General features: G+C 41.3%; 1 protein-coding gene across 1 annotated transcript in view; it reads right to left on the bottom strand.

Moving 5' to 3' along the window:
• The window catches only part of PARD3 (par-3 family cell polarity regulator), a gene marked incomplete at its 5' end in the record, with an annotated part of 471,015 nt that overhangs the window by 5,171 nt on the left and 442,065 nt on the right, over positions 1–23,779 (bottom strand). Inside the window, 2 exons of the mRNA XM_015426744.1 lie at positions 3,357–3,484; positions 12,396–12,516. Coding sequence (XP_015282230.1) covers positions 3,357–3,484; positions 12,396–12,516 — 249 coding nt within the window. The remainder of the gene's footprint in view (positions 1–3,356; positions 3,485–12,395; positions 12,517–23,779) is intronic.

Raw genomic sequence — 23,779 nt, 5'->3', positions numbered from 1 at the left:
GGTTCCTTGCTCTGTTCTGTAAAATAAAATCTTTGGTTGAGGCTGCATAGAGGCCTACAGGAATCTTCCCAGAGACAGTTGGAGACAGCTGAGAAGTAGGTAGAGCACAGTAACCTTGCAAGCTAAATTATTTTTAGCTGAAGAAGAAGAAGAAGAGATTGGATTTATACCCCGCCCTTCACTACCCAAAGGTGTCTCAGAGCGGCTTGCAAACTCCTTTCCCCTCCCCTCCCCACAACAGACACCCTGGGAGGTAGGTGGGGCTGAGAGAGCTCTTGACAGAAACTGCTCTTTTCCAAGGACAGCTCTTATCAGAACTATGGCTTGCCCAAGGTCAGCCAGCCAGGTGCAAGTGGAGTGGGGAATCAAACCCAGTTCTCCCAGATTAGAGTCCGCGCACTTAACCACTACACCAAACTGACGACCCAAAGTGCTGGGGAGTACCAACTGCCCTTGGTCCTTCCAGTTAGCACATTCCAAGTTACTGAAGTATGGACACCTGTGTGTGGGAATGGGGCGGACCTATCTGCAGTACAGCTTCATTTCTCTCCCTCCCTCTTGTCCATCCTTGGATGTCATGTGCCTAGCAACCAAAGAGAGTTACATCACCTCTCGGGTAGCTGATTGGTTTAACCTGGTTCAATCAGAGACCTTTTCCATAAATCTAGTTAGTCCTCACACTATGGCTAGGAGCTTGGTGACTACTTGACACGGCAATATGTCAATGGTTCAACAGCTCCCAGAATGGCATCCTACTTGATTCCTGCCTGGAATGGCTAGGTTGTGAACATCTTGTATTGCTGGAACTGACTGCCTCTGCTAACCTTGAATAGTACCTGGAACCTTGTTTCTATGTACTTAGCTGTGCTGTAAAAGCTTAGGTTTATTTGTTTTATTTCCTTCACTGTCTAGTCTAGTTTTATATATTTTTGCACCTTAAATCAATACTTATATTTTTACTTTGTCATGGTTTCTGCCTTCAATAACATCAAAGCCTTTATCCAGAGCCTTGGCTCTTGACCACCTACCAGCTAACTGTTTTGTCTTGGAAACTCATACTGCAGACTTGCTCTGCAGGGCTGACTTTTCTTGTTAATTCCCTGAGAAGCCAGGAGACTTGGCCTTTCTCTCCTGGGATAGATTGAAAGGCCTGGTGGCAACTACCAAGACTAGTGTGAGTTTTAGACTCTGGTATTTTGTAACTCTGTTTTGTGTTGTACCAAAAGTCTTTACCCAGAGTTGGGACTGGGACTTTTGACAGTCCCCCATAATCACTGAATGAAATAATAAGGCAACTCCCCTCCCAACAGAGCTTTTCAGCTGGAATTTATCAGATACTTTATTTGGAGAACTTTGAAAATGAAGTTGTGCTTTAAAAGTTTCAAGAATGCCCCTCTTTTGGCTACCAAGAGGTATGCTAGCAAGATGCCTGGCAAATGCTTTACAATACACAAGAGTTAAGAAGAAACTGAGCTGCTCAAAAGAAATAAATCTTTGCACTTCCTGTGCTCCACATGGTGCAGTAGTTAAGAGTGTTGGGCTAGTACCTGGGAGACCCTGGTTTGAATCCCAACTCATGCCATGGGAAGCTCACTGGGTGACCTTGGTCCAGTCACCCTCTCTCAGCCTTAACCTACCTCACAGGGTTGTTGTGAGGATAAAATGGAGGAGAGGAGAATGATGTAAGCTGCCATGGTTCCCCATTGGGGGGATAGGCAGGGTACAAATGAAGTAAAGAAATAAATACATTTGGTGCAGCTGTGACAATTTGTAGAGATTCCCTGGGATGTTCCATGTGGTTGGTAGTGATGTATTGGGATTTGCACAGGGTGGGTGCATTGAATGTGTACAAATGTCCCAAAAAATAAAGGTGCAGAGACTTGTCCTCAGCAGCACCTCCTCTATATGTCAAGTAAAGAGAAAGAATGTAGCTCTGTTAACAAGTATTTTCTTACACAGAAAGTGCCGGAACAAGGCATCACCAATGACATAAGCTACCAACCACTTTGATGAATGATAAACTGAGGAAAATCATACCAACCTTTTTTTTAAATCTAAAAGTTTGTGGAAATCAACACCCCACTCTGCAATGAACTCTTAAAGGATGGGAAATTACATGAGGAGAGAGAGCCAAGGAAAAAGACAGATAAATATGTCTGGCCCATCTACTTCCCTAGTTTCCTTCCAAATCCAAGCTTCCCTTCCAGTCCTCACTAACTTCATCCAATTCCCCAATAAATCAATTTGTTTCAAATACTGCCACATCCTCTTAGACCCACAATCAGTCTTTTGGCTTTCTTCTTCCCATCCCACCCTAAATGAAAACTTTTCCCACACATACCTCCATCTCCCTAAGAGGCCACTAGTTTCCCCAAACCAGTCCCAATTTCTGTTTCCAAACTCCTGTGTTTTCCAAGAAGCTTTCATACTCACCTTCAACATGATTTCAACCATCAGTACCCAAAGCATTCAACACACATCTGAAGCCCTTAGGTGTTGCCCTTGGACAGCCACAAGCTACCCCTCCCTCCAACACCCATTATTTCTCCTTTAGAATTCAGTTCCCTCCTGGACAGCAGCCTGTGAACACTCTGGCTATAAATCTTGATTCCAGACTAAAGCATGTCCATAAACAGCACTTAAATTTTGCAACCAATTAAATGTGTCAGATATTTGGATGTGGCCCAATCTGATATAGCTTTTTGTGGTAATCTCCCTGTTCACTCGATTAATTCTTTTATGACATATATCTGCATCCTCATCCAGCATTCACTTTGTTTCGATCTATAAAGAAAGAATACTTCCCATTACTCTGACTTCCTCTAATGAAGTTTATATTTATCTCTCCCCCTTTGTTATGTGAAATTACATTATATGAGGCCAAATGATGTTCTATAGTTTTGAAATCCAGATCCATGAACTGCAGGACAGTTGTGATTTGTCAGGTTTGTCAGAAAGTTCCACACATTTCCAAAATTTCACAATCATGGCCCACTGTGGTTTGGAGCCAGGGGCCTTTCCTTGAGTGGAAGGCCATCTGCCCATGGAGTACAACCTTCTCACCTCCCTCACCGTCTGCAGCCCCACATTCCCCACCACCTGCTACTCCTGGGGTTCCCTGTCCCCCCAAGAGTGGCATTTCGGGGGGCATTTTGAGCTGCAGCATGAGGGGAGAAGTAACGACGCTATGTTCCGCAGATGGAAAGCATTATGTCCATAGAAACACTCCATTAGATACCTCTCTTTATGTCAACCTTCTTTGAAAAAGTGTATATTCAGTTGCTGTAGTTCTCTCTTGTCTAGACAGGGTGTCCATGTACATGTGCACCCCACACAATTTTAGATTGTTGTCATACCTGGGTAATGAACTGTACTGTCGCTGAGCTTGTTGGAAATTCTCTCTTTCTTCTTGCCGCTGCTTCTGCATCTGAACTTCTACTGACACAGAATGCCTGCCGCTTTGAGAGCACGTCTTTGAGTTTGGCTGTGGTTCCAAAAAAATAAGTAGTAATAAATTATCACATTTTGTCTCCAAAACAATCAGTGATATTCCTGTCTACAGACAAACAGACCAAAACAGCTTTGTTATCAACAAAATGGTTCAAAAGAGACCTTTAACATGGAGCTTTTTACAGGATAAGTTTGAGAAAAGGCCATACATCTTTGAAATATTATAATCTTAGGAGAAGTTCTGCCAATTGTGTGGCTCCTTATCATTTCTGAAGTTTAACTGAGAATCAGAAGTCAAATCCCAGTCCAGGCAGCTTCACGTTGACTTCTGTGCTTGTTAGAAAGAACAGGCTACATAAAAGACAGATCCAAAGGGAAGTCTTAAGAATCTTATACACTTGGGGAGAATCATCCCCCTATGCCAATTTTATGCAATGTCAAAAAGCCACGATTGTTTGGGTCCCATGGGTAGCATGAAATTGGAAAACAAATGGTTATTTTTTAAAAAACAGGGTTGTGTTTTTTAATGAAAGCATGACATAATGGTTTGGGTCAAAAGGAGGTTTCTGAACAGTCTAGGAAACCTCAGGGTCATAAAAGCCTTCATAATATAGTCATCTAGACTGACTCATAATATAGCTACACTGACAGAACTTTAAAAATATTACTGTGAGATAAGCATGTTCAGAAGAGATACCAAAACACCAGCATTAGAAATACGATTAAAAGTGATCTTTTTTTTACTCCCATGTTGTTAACTCCATATGCAGGTTTCAGAATATCTCAGTAGGATTGTGCAAAACATTACCAGGGGAACGGGGATTCTTTTTTAGACAAGTATATTACAAAGGTGCATGTATGAATGAGAGTAAATCTGTCCATCCATCCATCCATCCAGCCAGCCAGCCAGCCAGCCAGCATGATTCTATCCCTTCCTTTCCCAAGAAGCTCTGCATGGCACATATACTTTTCCCTTTCCCACTTTATCCTCACAACAACATTGTGAGGTAGTTTAGTCCACAAGTCAATTAGTCCAAAAGTCCTAGTTTTACATTCTAACTACTATGCCACCAACTCCTTGCAACTTTGGTCAACTGAAGATTGAAAAGACTCCCTTGAGCTTGATTTGGAATTGGGAATTATAAGCATAATTAGAGATTACTCAGAAACATTGTTTTTGCCAAGCATTCCAAAATAACAGCAATGTAAAACACATTTCTCCACATGCTTTCAATTTCAATTTTTAGTCCAAGTCCTAGACACAAATTGTAGCTCTTTCATAGACAATCAAACAAACCCAACAGATTATTTTTAAGACTACATGCAATGAGAAGCTATGCAATAGGATATTCTAAAGCAGGAAGTTACAAATTTCAATGGCATCAATGATAAAAAGATGCCTTACACCCCCAACTTCTAAACTAGTGGTCAATAACTAGGTGAGCCATTGGTCTCAACTGAGAGGGCCTTACAATTTTAGCCCTTCCTTCCTCCAAGAAACTCAAGGTGGCATATATAATTTCCCCTTCCCCTTCCTTTTCCCCCTTTGTCTGTTGTCACCAAAGTGCATATAGTGGACTAAACAGTTCAGTTCCACCAGCTTAGAACACTGCCCCCAACAGGAACGGCTGGAAACATGTGGCCAATACCAGTATTTTAGACTATTTCCCTTGCTTCTGGAACTTATGAATGAACACTAAACCTAAAAGGCTTTTGTTTAAAGTAATATAAGAAATGCATAAAGCTTTTGAGTTTATTGTATGTATTAGCTGTTTTTTATCTTTGTTTTGATTCTTACTATTTTATAGTGGATGGTATTTTAATAATTATTTTCATTTTATTGTAAGCCACCCCGGTGCTCCTTTAAATAGAAAGCTGGGCTAGCAAAGATCTAAATAAATAACAAAAACAAACTTGATGGCTGGCTGTTGATTTAAATCTACGTATGCCCAGTCCAAGCACAATCCTAGATTGACTCTGCGCTCCATTATTAATCTAGTTTGCCATGCCTAAATCCCACCCTCTTTCTCGACCTGCAGAATTTAAACAACACCCAGAACACTCAGAAGATATTTTGATGGGTAAGAGATGTTCTTCAGGCACATATGAACTGCATCTAACTCACACTGAGTTGGAAAATATGTTTCCCAGCATGGCTGATGAATAAAAATCTATACTCAATACTGTGACTTTGTAACTAACCGACAGTGTTACTTTAGAAAAATTGTCAGCTTCATTTCACAGCTGTGCTTAATTCCCCCCCCCCAAAAAAGAATTGGAATATTATACATAAAATGAAAGATGGAATACCCCTCCCAACAGAGGAAAAATATATCTTCATGCATTGGAATACAAACTGTGCGCACAGAATATAACTCTCAAACTAGTAGTTAACACCTGTACAAACAGGGCAGCACAAGTCAAAGTATAATTATTGTAATTCTTTGAAGCTATCAAACAAAGCTAGCTCCATCTTAACTGTGTAAATTGCAAAGCACTCTGGCCTTGTCTGGGAGGAGATGGGTGACAAGCATTGACCTTTTAAATCAAATAGTGGTCAAGGCTGCCAGAACAGGCCAAGCTGTATTATACAAATAAACACGTTTGTGGCTTCCACAATGCAGTTTAAATGAAGATGATCATTATAGTACTGAACATTTTCTAAGCAAATGACATGCAAAAAGGAAGACTGATAAGCACTTTCAGGTGGGCAATATTAAGATATCAGATCCTGACATTAAGAGGGAATTTGAGACCTCAGCAGAAGGAACATGTGTTGCAGAATACTGGTGTTGTGTTGCTTGGTGCAGGACAGAAGACATCGCAAGGCAGGATTCTTAACACAAGGTGTTATTCTTCAATTCTCCTTACAGCCCCTGCTCTACTTTCTGCCCCGTCTTTCTTTCTACCTCCTACTATGTCCTTTTCCTTTCAGTAGTGAGGCAATCTAGTCTGCCCAAACAACTAACCATGTAATGGGACACAATTCTAAACATCAACAATGAAATAAGCTATAGCTATTAAAACACAATTGGTAAAGAACCTGGTTTGCGAACAGAGTTGAAGGTTCAGTTCTTGGCATCTCCAGTTGAAGGATCTCAGCAGTTGTTTAGGAATGACTTCTCTCTGCCTGAGACCCTGGAGAGTCACTGCCAGTAAGAACAGACAATACTGGACTAGTCTGACTTGGTATGATGCATCGTCATATTTCAATATCAGATGAGTTACAATCAAAGTATTTATTTTGCATGGAATGTATCAGCTTGGATCATAATAGCTTTTCCACGGAAGCAAGTGGGAGAAGACCCACATGGGCAAAGAAGCTGTGGGAATGGAGATGCAGTGAGGAAAGGAGTCAGGGCCGGTCATAATAGCTTTTCCATGGAAGCAAGTAGGAGAAGAAGTCTATTTTGACCTTCAGAAAGCATATGTAGCCGAGTAGGGACCTTTGGACCCACATTGGCAAAGAAGCTATGGGAATAGAGATGCAGTGAGGAAAGGAGTCAGGGCCCTCCTCTCCATTGCACTACTGAAATAGCTGGTAGAGCCCAATCCTTAATCCATATTGTATATTCAGCAGGCTAGAGAGTGATTTTGGTCACATTATGAGAAGGCAAGAGTCAGTAGAAAAGACAATAATGCTAGGAAAAGCTGAAGGCAGCAGGAAAAGAGGAAGACCCAACATGAGATGGATTGACTCAACCAAGAAAGCCATGGCACTCAGTTTGCAAGACTTGAGTAATGTTGTTAACGATAGGATGTTTTGAAGGTCATTAATTCACAGAATCGCCATAAGTCAGAAATGACTTGATGAAGAAGGAGAAGGAGAAGAAGAAGAAGAAGAGTTGGATTTATAACCTGGCCTTCACTCAGAGTGGCTTACAATCTCCTTCCCTTCCTCTCCCTCCAACAGACACCCTGTGAGGTAGGGTGGGGCTGAGAGAGCTCTGAGAGAACTGCTCTTGAGAGAACTGCTCTTGAGACAACTGTGACTGACCCAAGGTCACTTAGCTGGCTTCATGTGGAGGAGTGGGGAATCAAACCCAGTTCTCCAGATTAGAGTCTGTCATGCTTAACCACTACACCAAACTGGCTCTCAAATGATGGTACTTAACACACACACACACACACAAACACACGGAGAAGGTTATGTCATTACAAAGTACAAATTCAGTCAATTCAAGAAGGTAAAATATTAAAGAAAGGTTGGACTGAAGTTATGAAATATTCATCTGGACTGGAATCATTAACTGCCTATGATCTGGGCAGATCTGAATAAACTAAGGGTGGCCCAAAGCTCAACATTTCTAGTTTTGCTAAACAAAAACCTTCATTGCGTTTGAAGGCTGCTCCAAGTAACTGAGGTCCACTGTGTCCTTAATCAGTTCCCACTAGATGGTAATACTGTAGGACAACAGTAAATTGCCTGTAAAATTATAAATTACTATAGATAAGATCAGTCAGACTATCACTGGGACCTTCTTAACTTTTGAACTGTACTTTTATTCAAAAACCCTCATATAAGAACTTTCTTTGCTCTGACTTTGCAGCCTCCAAAATATCTTTGTTCCATACTGTATTGTCACAACATCAACAAAATCTTTTCGTCACTGCAGCCCATCAGGTGGAAAAGGGCAGTGAAAGCGTGTGATGCCAAGGACAGTGAAGGCAAAGAAAAGGGAGAATGATGCAGAGTTTCAGCAGTAGTGAACAGAACAAAAGGACTCAGGAAAGCATCAAAGGAAAAAAAGAGTGTGTTACAACTGTCAAAGAACTGCCAAAGATAGAAGGCAATTGTTGACATTCCCAAAAGAGTACATGAAGCTAGATAAGTTGTTTGAGCTCGGCTCGAGATGAAACTGACTTCTGTTATGCACAGATCAAGCCTTTACCCTGTTGCTGCTTCATTCTATCCCCACAGAGAATGAATACCCTCCTCAGGGAAACTCTGAGCCTGTTAAAGAAAACCACAATCATCTGCCTGATACAGTTATCCTGCAACTCAACAGCTGTACTCCAAGGCACACAGTCTTCATCAATTTGTGCTTTATACTTTTAAAACTCATTATTAGTTAGCAAAATCAATTTGCTTAACCTATAATACCTACACATAGGACTGGGTAGAGCATCCTGAGGTGCTAAAACCACTTGTGCCAATAAGCTAATTAGCGAGAGCTCAGATCTGCACTGAATGGACATGCACTTTGTACTACCCATTAAATGGATGCATTGAATATTTCAGTGAAACCAGACCAACAATGGCTACAAAGATATCCTTGATAGTATAGTTTTTTTAAAAAAAAATGCAGCCATGTTTTTATTTATGTTGGCCTGGAGAAAAGAACATACCCATTCTGTTTTGAGCCAAATAATAATCTTCATATCTCCCCTTCCTAATGCCAGGAAAAGCCAATGAAAAGAAATTCTCTACAGTTGGAGTGCAAATGGTGTTATGAATATGACTTGTACAGTATGAACTGTTATTTTGGGACGGGTCAAGGGGAACAGGATATCCAAGCCATACTATAAGAGTATCAGTTGGCCAAATTGGATTACCACCTGATTTTCTTAATCTGCTATGTGAACTTTATGGAGCCTCTACCTTGTATAGCCTTACATAAACAGAGCCTGCATATATATGTCAGAATTTCTGATAGTCTTTGATGGATATAAAACTATGATTATGAAAATGTTGTAGAATATCTGCACAGTTTGGAAATGTTAAACTGATCCAGAAACTCAGTTGTGTACACAGCATTCCAGGGCATGTAAGCACACACAGAGAGAGTTCCTGTGTATACAGGGGATTCCTTTTTAACTTACGGTATGTATTGGGGATACAGTCAAAACAGAGAGACCACGATATAGGCACAACAGGGAAGCCCCCTTCTTGTGCAGGATCATGTTTCACTGAATCCCTGGGGAGCTCTGATTTTGGATCTCAATAATTATTGTTCGAAAAAGTTCAAACAGATAAACCATCATCCAACAAGATCAACCCGAAGTTACATATTTCTGTTCTGAGCCATGTTCTTAAAGTCATTTTTCATGCCTAGATTTCTTTTGGAAATGTCCTTATAAACATTTTTAATAACAGTGCCTCTTATCCATTACAGTTATTGGACAGACTGCCTTTAGGACAGGAGTTTATTAGTTATTGGCAGAGTGCATATAAGCTAAGGCAGGAGTGCCAACTCTCCCACAGCCAGAGAGTAGAGACACTGCCAACAAAATCATAGTGCAATGATTCAGGGGTGGACATTTGCCCACTATGAACTAGAGAAAGACACCCAGTCACACTACTCCAGTAGGCACTGGAATGAATATATATATATATTACTCCAAAGTACCTTACTTGACAAATAGGGCCTCTTTGTGTATTTCTTTAAATATATATATTTCCATTTAAAAACACAATCCAAATCATACCTCTCTGCTCCTAGAAGCCCTTCTCTTTAATCATAAAGAAACTTATAGATCTGTTGTCCCTTCAAAGTTCACATGGCTCTGAGAATGGATGATTGCTTTCTCTGTTTGAACCTGGAGAGAAGTGTTGGCTTTCATATCATGGATTTCAGGGACTTTTCTGGATTTAAAGCTTTATGTCCATCTAAGCCACAGCCCTGCCCCCCCCCTCATGCCACAAACTAGTTCCCGCAGGCTAATACACGTGTTTTAACAATAGACAGGTGTGATCTTTTCTACAACCACACTTCTAGCCAGAGCTTTAAAATAGAAAGACCAGAACAGTGTTTAAGAATATGGTTTATGTATTCTCCTACAAGGCAGACAGTTAAAACTGCTGTTATGTTTTTCACATCTTTTGGTATTTACTACATCTGGATGTGTTTGAGGGAGAGCACCTCTAAGCTAAGACTCTGAAGCCATAGATGCGGCTGAAGAGATGGGCTTTTATTGTTCTTCAGCACTGAAATAATTGTGCACTCTCAAAATGGATGAGGTCATTGTTTCATCCTCTCCAGGCACAGTGATCTTATACAGACTGGAATACACAAGAGGGGAAATGGTACATTGGACTTATTTTTCTAAATGTTTGTGTCTCTATAAAATGGCACAAGTCTACAGGCATGTGCACCATCTATGCACACACACATATATTTAGAGAGCACTAACTATAGCTTTAACAATGGAACAGGTCCTCCAACAAAAGCAACAATAAGGTTTAGGATTAAAATTAGTACATTAAACAGCATTACTGTCACTTTAAACTCATTTGCATGATTGGCCCAATAGGAGAGCAATCCCAATTGTTTGGAGGGGGGGGGGAAAGAAGGAGGAGAAAGAAAGGAAAGGTCAGCATTCTGACCCGCAATTTAGGAAATTATTCAATTCCTGTGGTAATCATCCTGTCATCTAAATAATTCCCCACTCACTCATTGCAGAAATCTATAATACAAGCCATGGTTGCCTGTTGAGAGTTGCAATGGTATTTAGATAGACAACATTTGGCCCACGACCTTCGGTAGTTAAGTTCTCAACTCCCAGTGACTGCATGTTTTTCTCAGATGGTTTTCCCAAGATCCCTAAAGCCATTTCATTCTGAGATGAAACAGAAGACCTGCGTAGGGAAGAAGCACTAACTCTTCCAAGTATCCTCTCCTTGAAAAAGAGATTCTGAATTCCCTGGGCATATCTCATGAAAAATGGGCAGTCACTCAACCAATATAACAAAGCAAGAATTTACAGCGGTTTTTTGGGCTTTCTGCAAACACCATTTAAAGTGTTTGTGGTCCCTTTCAACAGGGTTTGTCGCACCATGAACCAGTTTGGTTCACAAACGAACCTCCCAGTTCAGTTTGTGGTTTGGTTCATGATTTGGCCATGAACCACAAACTGACATGAACCGCATTTTTCCAGTTCGTGCCCATCACTATCCATTTTAATAGTGAATTTTCAGATCAATCAAGAACACAGAACTGAAATGGGCTGAAATTAAAATTCCTGACACCTTTCCTTGTAAGTTAACAAATACAGCATGTGTATTTATAAAAACATGACACATACCTAAGTGAGTGAGCAACAGTGTGACACATGAGAATAAATGTAAATAACTTTAAGTCTATACTTGGACAAAATAATCCCTGCTTTACATGTAATGGATGCACCATTTCTTTTCAGTGAAACATTCAGAAACCAGCTGACTGGTTTCTAGAAATCATACTCAAAGTGTGGCCCAGCAGCAGAAGGCTGGCAAACTGAAAGTGTGTGGGTCTCAAGTCAGGCAGTCAAAAAATTGTTTTCCTATTCATTCTGTACTATCATGAGTTTCCAGCTCTTCAAGCGGAAAACAATATGCACAATGAACAGTTTTAAATTTAGGGTGACTGACCAGAAGAGGGATGTTGGGATTGTGGAGGACAGCTTAATATAAATGTACACTCAGTGTTTTGCTGTTGCAGTGGAAAAGGCAAATCCTGTGCTAGGAATTATAATAACATTTGCATATTAAATTTGAAACTTTACACAAGCAAATAGTCTTAGTTTGTTAAACAATGCCCCAATAAATCCCATAAACTGAAAGTCAAACAGGGTAGACACACCTTCAGATCAGCTTCGATGCCTTCATCCAAGTTACACAAAGTTTCTGTTAATGAACCAACTAGGGATACAATATTTTGTATGACTAGAATAATACTTTAGGCGTTCAAATATTGATGTGACCCAGCTATGCTTTGTCACAGGGCAGCCAATATTCTACACACAATGGACAGATGGCAAGGCATGATATTAAATGAAATTAGGAATGTTGGGGGCACAGATGGAGACAGGAAGGGTCAGGAGTTTAAAGGTCATCCAGGAACTGGAATCTAAATTGCACTATTGTTGCATCAGGGATTAAGGATAAGAGAGGAAGCAAAGGCACTGAGCTAACACCAAAGAACTTTGCACAGTGCTGTATATTGAGCTTGCAGGTAAACACTCACCCAAGGTTGTTCAAAACTGTAGGTACGTCTCCGATCTTCTACATCCTCATCTTGCTTTGCCTGTTGAAATTCCTGTCTTAGACGCTGTATCCGGTCATGATTGCTGGGAGTTGACCGGTTGCTAAGAGAGGCAAAAGACAAAGGGAAAGTTAATATGTTTGCTTTTTTTAAAAAAAAAGTCTCTGGCCTTTTCAGATGCAAAATAGCACATGGAGTCCTATGGCTATACAGGCACAAAGTGCTCACAGTATGAACAACTCAATCGATCTTTTTTTTTAAAAAAAGGTCTCTGGTCTTTTCAGATGCAAAATAGCACAAGGAATCCTATGGCTATACAGGTACAAAGTGCTCACAGTATGAACAACTCAAAGAGCAAACAGCCTTTCTCATGGAATTGAGAGTAGTGAAGAACTTCTGCAAAGATGAGGTTTCTTCACGACTTTTCAGAACAACCCATCTTTAGTTCAAGGAACATCTGTTTTCAGTTTGCTTGTGTATGTATGCTATAGACAACACAGAAACATACAAAGGCCACCTTTAGATCATCCACAATACCTTCGTCCAAGATACAGAATGTTCTGTTAATCAACTGATTGGGGATAATATATATTTTTATGACTAGTAAAAAATCTTTAAGTCATCACCTCCACAGGGGCATATTTTGGGCCCGAGGCTGTCAAGTATCCAGGGCCATTATAGTAGACACAGACAATACCACAGCATTAAACAAGTCTAAAGAGAATTATGTTTTATGCCCAATATACAGTGGCCAGGAGCTTTTGAAAACTTCTAGAATGGCACCCCAAATTATCAGAAAATAACTAAGTCTGCTCTGATATTGGCCAACTCAGATCTGATAAGTGAATTCCTCCACAGTCTATACATTTTTAATACTAAAATCAGTAACGTTACATGCAAATTGATAGTTTGTTATGAAGTGACACTGTAAACGTCATCAGCAATCATTCTGCTCTTCTGCTGAACAAAAACTAGATTAAAGGTAATCAAGGGTATTTCAGAATGAGAAAAGGGCAATATGCCACTAAACACAGGTTTGTGTGTTACCGCTGCTTCAGTCAGAGACTGTTTCATTTCATTCCACATAGTGGCTTTTATTACATGGTGAGCTACTTATGTGCAGCAGCCCATCGGGCAGATGAGGCAAAGTTTACCACATAACAGCAGAAAATGAGAAAGAATGGTTTGGACTAGTGTAGTAAGATTTACTTGATATTTATTGTTAGACAGGAGACAGTGGAGGAGATGGGGGGGGTCATGGGAGGCAGCCATCAGCAATGAAGTGACATCCCTTCTGGGGAAAACATGGAAGTGACATCACACATTTCTAGGGAACCATACAGTTTCCAGCAATTCCTAGAGAGGTGTGATGTGACATCCAGGTCTTCCTGGAAATGGCATAATGATGCTGGGCCAAAGGCTATCTAAAATATATATATATCCTATCACCCCTCCAAGTGGAAGCTGGGGGTGCAGGATCCCCTCCCCATTCTCAGGGAGGGTGGCAACCCTCATTGTGAGGAGGAAGGGAATGGGTAACACTGATGTCAGCCGAGTAAGACCTAAGGTGAGTATCTGTCCCTCTCTTTCTGCAGGTAATTGAAAGCCTGGATATGGCCAAAGGTGAAACCCAAAAGACATAGGCCTATGGCTTTATATGCATTGCACCAGTGGAACCATTGCGAGCTTGGGTAGTACTTATGGATTTTTACCTACTTGAGGCTAGTACTGGAGGACTGTTGGGGTGTATACATTTTTGTGTGCTGCATTTTTATGCTTATTTAAATTTGTAAGCCACACTAAGTCCCTGATGTGGGAGAAAAGTAGGATAAAAATATTCTATAAAAATAATGAAAATGATTCACTGCTGACAATATGTGGAACAATTTAAAACAGCCATATCACTGAGGTTGTAAACTGGCCCTTACATATTCTTCATTTTGTTATTAACAGGACTGAAAATGTCTAAGAATGGTAGCATCTAACATTTTAGATTTTGAGACAATACATTAAAAAAAAGATGTAGGATCATTAGCAAATTATTCAGCTTCTTGCTGCAGTTGGACCTTAATTTCACTGGGCTCCTTGCTACAATTTGGAGATGGCACTATTGGATTAGTCTTTCCAGTCAATAGGATCCTGTCACCCTTGAGGTCTGTTTCTGACAAGTCCTTTGAACTGATCAGCCTGATCACATTAAAAGGTCAATGGGCATGTGGAACATTTTACCATGTAAAACCAACTACAGCGCACATTGGGGATATAAAACTCCAAACATGACCATCCAATCCAATGAACGCTTTTCTTGGGAATGAGATCCATTTAACTCAGTGGGAATTAGTCAACATGCAGAGATGCAGCTCTAAAGATGTGTATTATTATCACTGCGGTGCTAACCAGCCCTCTTTTACCTTAAAAAGCAATCACATTATTGCTGTTTCTGATATAAACATTACTTCACTTGGCATCATCCCAAACTCATTCAAAAGCTAAAGCTTTTCATAATGTCAACTGCCAATAAACCCAAATAGCAACTTGACATCTTTGGGTCTACCCAGCCAGAGCCCTCCCAACTGTACCAATCTCTGCCTTCCCCTTGCTGCATGGGTGCTTAACTCCAGACAGCTCTCCTCCTCCAAAGCTGAAATACTCTGGCTTTATCCCATCCTGGCTTTGCAGACTAAAGGCCAACCAGCATCAATCATCTAGGGATTTCTCACTACAATCTCTAATGGGAGATCATCAGGATAATATATTTAAGAAGATGGAGGTATTTGCATTCCATCCTTCAAAAACCTACCACCTCCATATTTTTCCAAGTGTTACATCTTCACCATAGATTGTAAGGCACTGAATTCCAGAAATCCTGACAAAACACCCAGTCCAATGCTTACTTAACTGTCTTAATTTTGACCCTACAAATCCAGATCTGAAGCACGGACAGCATCTTAAGCATGAACAGTAATCAGACACCAACATATATCAAATGAAACCAGAAAAAATATTTCTACTGTGAAAGGAAAATCCTTTCAACACACCTTACAAATATTTACTCTAAAAACCCATCAGAAGTTGTACAAAAGGGCTTATATTGGAATTGTGGAGTTCTGAATCTGATGATTTCTGTCTATGATGGATATGAGTTATTACCATGATCAATGGGTTCATTAATCGTACTCTTGATTATGCATGCATTACTTGCAATCCCGCATGCTAAACACAACCTATCACACATACTGTACCTCTACAGGTACTTGACAATGCACATTTTTGCAGTCCTAGACAAGAAGTGAAATCAGGTTTGGTTCCCCTGCTGAGCCACCATATGTTGCTAGTGTTATTGGCCTACCCCCCCCATGCCATACCCCCCCAAGCTCCCTAAAATCCCAGGGCCCTGTGAAGCCAGAGAAACAGAGATATCCCAACTTGTAGCAAACCAGAGAACCATGATCAGGCCAGGCCTACATGCAATTAAGGTGCATCTCTGGATAACAAGTTGGGGAGGAGCTGTGGCTCAGTGACAGAACATCTGCTTTGCATGCAGAAGTTCCTGGGTTCAATCCCTGGCATCTCCAATTGGGGGAAAAAAGCCATGAAGTGATGTGAAACACCTTAGCCTGAGACCCTGGAGACTTGCTGCCAGTCTGAGTAGACAATACTGACCCTGCTGGCTCAGTGGTATGATTCAGTATAAGGCAGCTTCATGTATTCATGAGTTGCACTGGAAGATGGATAGCTTCCTATGGGGAAGCTATCATGTGCCCTGTTCAATGCTTTATCTCTTAGGCATCATCACATGTTCAAGCCATGGTGAACAACTACTGTTTGTATGATTCCATCATACTAAAAATATATATATTACAATCCAGACCTGCCTTCCCTAAAGCCATTTCTCAGGACAGTAAGTTAATTTCCTGCTCCTATTAACATCCCCATCAGAGTTACATCATCACTCTGAATTACAGTTTCCCCTGTTAAAAACCTTGACTGTTTAAAGACCTGCTTGGAGCTTCCATTTTAGGCTTAGTCTCCCCATTTAGGCTAAGACTGCCCCTCTGCCACATAGACTCATGAAGACTCAACTCTCATCTTCTTTAGGTCCAATTCTACTCTGTACCAATTGTTAAGGAAAGAAGGGGGGGAAGGGGCTCGCTGGGAAACTCCCTTAGACTAAGGGTTGTTTGGAAAGCCCCCAGTAATGAGCCACCATTACTCAGTGGCCTCCTGAGAACATCTAGACTAACCTGCCGAGAAGGCGTACTTTTAGCCCCGTACTAGATTGAAACAAAACAACAAGAGTGGAAACCCTGGAAAATACCTTTGAGCAAATTATGTAGTGCCCATGCATTCCAGCATGTAGGGAAGATATTAAGAGAAATCCTAACATAAGAACATAAACATAAGAACATAAGAGATGCCAATGTTGGATCAGGCCAAAGTTCCATCCAGTCCAACTGTATCACACAGTGGCCAGAAATACCAGTGCCATCAGGAGGTCCACCAGTGGGGCCAGGACATTTGAAGCCCTCCCACTGTTGACCCCCCCAAGCATCAAAATGACAGAGCATCACTTGCCCCAGAGCCCCTATCTATACCTTGTGGCTAATAGCCACTGATGGACCTCTGCTCCATATGCTGATCTAATTCCCTTTTGAAGCCGTCCATGCTTGTAGCTGCCACCACTTCCTGTGGCAGTGAATTCCAAGTGTTAATAATCACTCTTGGGGTGAAGAAGTACTTCCTTTTATCCGTTCTAACCCGACCGCTCAGCAATTTCATGGAGTGCCCACGAGTTCTTGTATTGTGAGAAATGGAGAAAACTCCCTCTGTCTCTACCTGCTCTTTCCCATGCATAATCTTATAAACCTCGATCATGTCACCCCTCAGTGCTTCTTAACAGTGCTTCCCAGCATCCTTACTATCTGTTACAATGTCCTTTTGCTACTGCTTACAACCTATCTGTCTCCACCTTTGGTTCTCCCATAATAAAAGGGCCTCCCTTTACTCTGACCAAATTGTTTTATGGCAGAAACATATATCATTCCTCCATAGCCCCTACTCCAACCCTGCTTAGTGTTCTTCAACACAATCAAGGGTTTGAAGGACTAAGCTCCATTTTGTACAAGACAAGGACAGTTTTACTGCCTGCCTGAGGGGACAACTTTGCACCAGGCTGGCGCTTGCCCCGCTGATGCCTGCCAACTTACATGGTATTAAACGTGCCCTCAGCAATTTTACAAATGCGACTTACAAGATGTGCAATCTCCAGCCAAGGTTGGGGAAAATGCAAGGTAAGCAAAGCTCATGTAGGCCAGAGCTGTCACATATTTTCAGTAACAAGAAGCTACAGCAATGGCCGTTAAGAGTCTCAGATCGTTAAGCAATATCTCACTATGATGTCATGCTCTGAACTACAGAGTTGTAATCCTTTCAAAACCGACAGATTGTCAGGGTGATAAAGTGGATACAAGCAAAGCTACCGAACAGGAATGACTAAAGCTTTTTTGGGGAAAAAACATTATTGGTCTGAGCGAGGCTGGGAAAAGGAGCCCTATCAATAAAGCCAAGCAATAACACGACCGCAAAAACTTAAGCAAACACACACCTGTCCAACTTGGAATTTGTCTGCACCAGTCATGCCCATGTGTATCATGGAAGGATCCATGCAACCTATCCAGTAGGATAAGTCTACAGATAGTAATTATAAAACATGAATGTAATAATCGGGGGCCCAGTCTTGCCAAATTGTTGCATTAATTAAATCCCCTTATGCTCAGATGGCATTCTGGGATCTTCAAATTTATGTTATTATTTCTTGCCAAATTGTTGCATTAATTAAATCCCCTTATGCTCAGATGGCATTCTGGGATCCTCAAATTTATGTTATTATTTTTTTAAGGAGTCATGTCAGATGTCCTTCTAGCTGTAGGTAGAATGAAAGGGAAACAAAGCCTGTCTGAATGAATGTTAAAAAAAAGGCTGCCTCATGGGTTATTAACGCCACCCTCGTTCTTCTGGCAATGCATTAAGCCTGCCAAACGCATGCTTGCCAAAGTTCAGAGCAAGCTGAGTGTATATTAAACTGGACCTCTCTTGTCATTGCTTGGGCAGGATAAAATAGGTAAAGAGAATGCAGAGCAGTGTTAATCTACTGTAAAAGCTTTTGCTGGGTTTAATGGAACTAAAACAGTTTTCCATCAGCCCAAAACGATGCCTACTGAATGCATATGGGTCTCATCTGTGACCGCAGACACCAATCGTGGAAAGCTGTCGAGACCTGTCATGAGACACTACAGAGAACGTGTCCGGAAGCACCAGAGTTAATTTTCATATAGAAACCATGCAGTTGATTGGGTGAAATGTTAGTATGTTTACATAATTGTGTGTTTCAGGAGGGTAGCTGTGCTGGTCTGCAGTAGAAAAGCTAGATTTGAGTCCAGTAGCACCTTAGAGACGAACAAGATTTTGGGAGTGGAAGCCCTCAAGAGTCAAAGTCCGAGCTCTGACACTTGAAAGCTTATCCCCTGGAAATCTTGTTGGTCTTTAAGGTGCTACTGGACTCAAACTGTGCTCATGGTTTAGTGTCTTCAGCATGCATAATCTGAAAGTGATTAAAAATCTGTACTAGAGATAAGAATGTCAACAGTATTCCGCAGATAGCCTGTCTTCTAATGTGCCACAGACGAAAAGAGGAACATACTTTTAACGTTAACTATTCTCATCCTAACTAATGTTCCCTCCAAGCTGAGGAGTCCCGTGAGCAAAAATTCCACTTTGTGAGCTACGGGCATGGAAGTTCTGAGCAAGCGATTTAGCTACTGCATCAATTAGTTTGTTCTGGAGCCCTCCTTCCTGAGCTAAGACAAGAATGTGTGAGCTGGAGGCTAAAAAACTGTGAGCTAGCTCACACTAACTCAGCTTAGAGGGAACACTGATCCTAACCACTGTTGCCCAAGCCCTCCCTGACAAAGTTGGCTGTGTTCGTTGACTCCACATGAGCTAGTTCCTCACTGATTTTAGAGCAAGTTTGGGTCAAATGTGCGCTAGAAAACCATAACTGCCCTGAAACAGATTACCATTAAGAATAAAACACACTGATTGTAGCATGTGAAATGGGAGGCTCCAGAGGGCCTTCATGCCCATGCATGTGTGTTTATGTGAAAGTGTACCAAAGACTGGATGCTCAACTTTAATTCTGAGAGACCAGAGGAAGGGACACAAAACAACGGCTGTCACATAATACATGCATTGTAATAACACATTTCCAGAAGGTGGCACTAAGAGTTGAATAAGGAAGGATGGTTTTCCTGAGACAGCTTCCAGAAAACAGTGTTGTTCACAAATGCAGGAAGCTGTCTTATATTGAGTCAGACAATTGGTCCACCAAGGTCAGTATTGTCTACTCAGACTGGCAGTGGTTCTCCAGGGTCTCAGGCTGAGGTCTCACATCACCTACTGCCTGGGCCTTTTTAATTGGAGATGCCAGGGATTGAACCTGGGAAATTCTGTGCCCAAAGTAAATAGGGAGAGCTGAACATACAGGGGCTTAATATGTCCCCAACAAGGATATAGCCCAGGCTAGCCCTATCTTGTCAGATCTCAGAAGCTAAGCAGAGTCAGCCCAGGTTAGCATTTGGATGGGAGACCGCCAAGAAATAACAAAGGTTGTGACGCAGAGGCAGTCAAACCACCTCTGAATATCTCTTGCCTTGAAAACCCTTTGGGGTCACCATAAGTCAATTGTGACTTGATGGCACTTTCCACCACCACCAAGGCTATGTTCTTTTGTTGTGTTAATGATGTAGATTATTACAGTTTATTGGCGGAGGAAAGAATGGTGGCTGGCGAGGCAACGGGCAGGAACGGAGGCCGGATGAACGAGGCGCGGAGACGGAGCGACGCGGCAGGCCGGAGCCTGACTTGGATAGAGGCCGCTGTGGAGCATGCGCAGAAGCGCGAAGTAGTCCGGGCCTAGAGAATAACGTCTGCCGGAAAGGACGGAAGTGCAAAGACCAGCGCCGAAAGAAGGGCCGCCACCGGGACTGTCCCCTCGCAAAGAAAGATCTGCTACAGAAGAAAGGGTGCCTGGTAAGGCTTCTCACCTCCCTACTTACATGTGGCCCAAGATTAGGACTGTGTTAATTAATTAGAATTGTAAGCCGCTCAGAGCCCCTGGGGTGTGTGTGTGTGAGCGGGATAGGAAATCGAATGAAATAAATAAATAAATAAACTGTACATTTATTTTTATGGTTTTACTGTTATAATGATTTACAGTGTGGCAAATGTTGGGCTTGGTGCTTGGTGAGAAAGGCCCAGAAGATAGACTGACCAAACTGACCATCACTTAGATTTCAGAGAGCAGAAAGAACTTGCTTTTGTTTAGGCAGTCAAGGCAAGCAACGTACTTTCTACAAAGTAACATTACATCTAGAATTAATTTGAGCAGACTGAGCTGGAGTGTTATTGCTCATGTTTTCCGCTGAAACAAAAAATTTCAAATGGGTAAAAGATGTTAAGCTTTTAAAAACAATATATCAATTGCTAATGTATAGATAAGAATGATTTCTTTACACAAGTTACATTTACTTTTATCAGCCAGTATCTTGGGAGCATTATGTGTAATCCACAAAGCACAAAATTTGCAATAAATCCCCCATATGTTCAATAAGCACCTGAATTCAATCTGGCACCCAATTGCTGTGTTCTGAATGTTTTTCTTCCAACTGATTATGCATGCAAAGTTAGTCTCTCTAACAAGGACAGCATCTTGAATACTGAGTGGTAATACTCTCTTCCTTATTCTTCCAAGCCTTCACTTACTCCCACAACACAGAGGCCCACAAATTATCTGCTGTTGGCTAATATTTGTAAGTCAAATGCAGAAATATATATTTTATGCATGTACTTTCTTCCCAGAGCAAACTTTACAGATCAACTTCATGTGACAAAGAAGCTCTACCTAGGCCACATGTATGCTCTTTATGGTCAAATTTCTATAAAGAAGCAGCTTTGGTGCCCAGAACAACTGTATCCGTGCATGTGGCTGCAGGCATGAAATTGGGAGGTTAGGACATTCTTGTCACTTTCCTTTTAGAATAGATTTGTCCATCATCTGGTAAGGTGTGCAACTTCCCCCCCCCAAGTTACGTTAATTCCCTCAAGCCCAACACTTCCGCCAGCTGATAAAATTCACTCCCTGCTTTTGACATTCTGATTTGTTGTGTATTTCACAGCAATTTCAATGTAGTAAATCATCCAAAATTAAAAACACACAGGTCTATTCTCTAGGTTAAAAAGGTGCTCTCCAAAGCTGTTAATACAGCACTGGCTTTCGAAGTGATAGCTCAGAGTCCACTGAATGTTTTACGGCTAAGAGGGAGGTCTCTGCATCTAGCTCTCCACATGTTCAGAACTAGCTTTCTCTTTGAGTTCCTATGTGGCCATTTTGTAACAGGGCCATCATTTTACAACAGTGAAATCTGAGGAATGCACCCAAGATCCCCCTTTTATTGCTATCATCATTCTTCCTTATTAGCCTGTCAGAGCTCACATGAGGGAAACAAAAAAAATGTTTTACACTTTGCAGGAGTTCTTTTCTTTCTGATAGTGGAAAAAGTAAGCATTTCAGGACCCTAGAATAATTGTGAGAACACCAACACTCAACAACAAAGCTCTTAAAGAAATCAAAAATTTGACAGTGCCAGAATTTTTCAAGCTGTAACTACTGACAATATCAGCTGCAGTTGCAATTAAAGTTTCCCTTCTGGTGAAATGTAGCCATTTAAAAGAATAAATTATGAACAAAAATATTTGTTCACAGAACAGCTGTTAAACTACTGAAAAGAGGCACCCTTGAAATAATTCAAAGCTCTTGATGCAGGTGTTGACCAGAGACAGAGGCAAAATGTCACCTTGTAAACTCCAAAGAAAGTTTAAAAGTGATGGTGTAAGCAGCAGTCTTTGTCTTTGCTGAATATAGACTCTGTTCAGTTGTTACATTTGACCATGTGTATGGGCAAACATACTACATGTGAACCTCCTGAAATGTGTGCTCACCATTTCTTCTGAAATGGAAAATGTGCTTTAATTTCAAAACACATGTGCCAGACTTCAGATTATTCTGGGAACTGGCACACATGTACCAAGGTGGAAAATCCATGTGTTGCCCCCTTTCAGAAGGAGTAATGACTGCACGTATTGAGAGAATCGTGTGTAGTACATTCATTCCATATATGTGGTCACAGCACTAGGAACGACAGATGACTGAAAAGGGCTATAGTGTTCCAACATATAATGATACAGTACTCCTGATTACAGCTCCTTTCTTTGAAAGGCTTTCTGAATCTCTCTTTCTAAATTGTGGGCCAGTTCACACTTCACAGAATATACAGGTTGAGAACTGGCAACTCATGATTAACAGTTATACAGGATGAGAATCACTAGGTCCAACCTATATATCCGTTGCTGTGTGAATCAGCCCTAGAAAGCAAATAGTTTCCAGACTGTGAAATGTTACTGTACAAAATTCTTTCCTAGTTACAAATGTGCTGCTCTGAAGCTGCCTCGATAGTCAATCTGGGTGAGCAAGTAGTGTATATACATTTTAATAATGATGTTCTGATGGGTAAACTGGAGGACTGGACTCCAGTATAAGGAACTGGTTGGCGAATTACACCTGAAGAGTAGCTGCCAATTGCATTTCATCTGACTGGGGGGAGGTGTCCAGTGGAGTGCCACAGGGCTCAGTTCTGGACCTGGTACTTTTCAATATTTTTTTTATAAATCATCTGGATGAGGTGGTGCAGGGAGTAATTAAATTTGCAGATGATGCCAAACTGGGAGGAGTAGCAAACACACTGGAAGATAGAGAGAGAATTCAACAAGATCTGAACACAGTGAGAAAGTGATTGGATGTGAATAAGATGCAATCCAACAAGGATAAGAGTAGACTTCTATGTCTGGGTAACAAAAATGAGAAGCGTGCATACTGGATGGGAGACATGCTTCTGGGTAGCAGTGTGTGTAAACAAGTTCTTGGGGTATGGTGGACTGTAAGCTAAATAAGAGCAGTCAGTGTGATACAGTGGGGAAAAAAGGGCTAATGCAGTCTTGGAGTGTATCAACGAAGGCATAACATCCAGATCACAAGATATCATAGTCTCTCCATACACCACATTGGTCAGTCCACACTTGGAACACTGTGCAGTTCTGGAGGCCTCACTTCAAAAACAATGTGGACAGAATGGAGCAGGTGCAGAGGAGAGTGATGAGGATGATCGGGGCCAGGAGACCAAGACCTATGAGGAAAGGTGGAGGGACTTGGGAATGTTCAGTCTGGAGGGGGGACATGGTTGCTCTCTTTAAGT

This window comes from Gekko japonicus, unplaced genomic scaffold (genome assembly GCF_001447785.1).
Source record: "Gekko japonicus isolate JY-2015 unplaced genomic scaffold, Gekko_japonicus_V1.1 scaffold230, whole genome shotgun sequence".
Taxonomy (NCBI): Eukaryota; Metazoa; Chordata; class Lepidosauria; order Squamata; family Gekkonidae; genus Gekko; species Gekko japonicus.
Note: the sequence above shows the minus strand (reverse complement) of the source record. Positions and strands in the feature narration are given on the sequence as shown.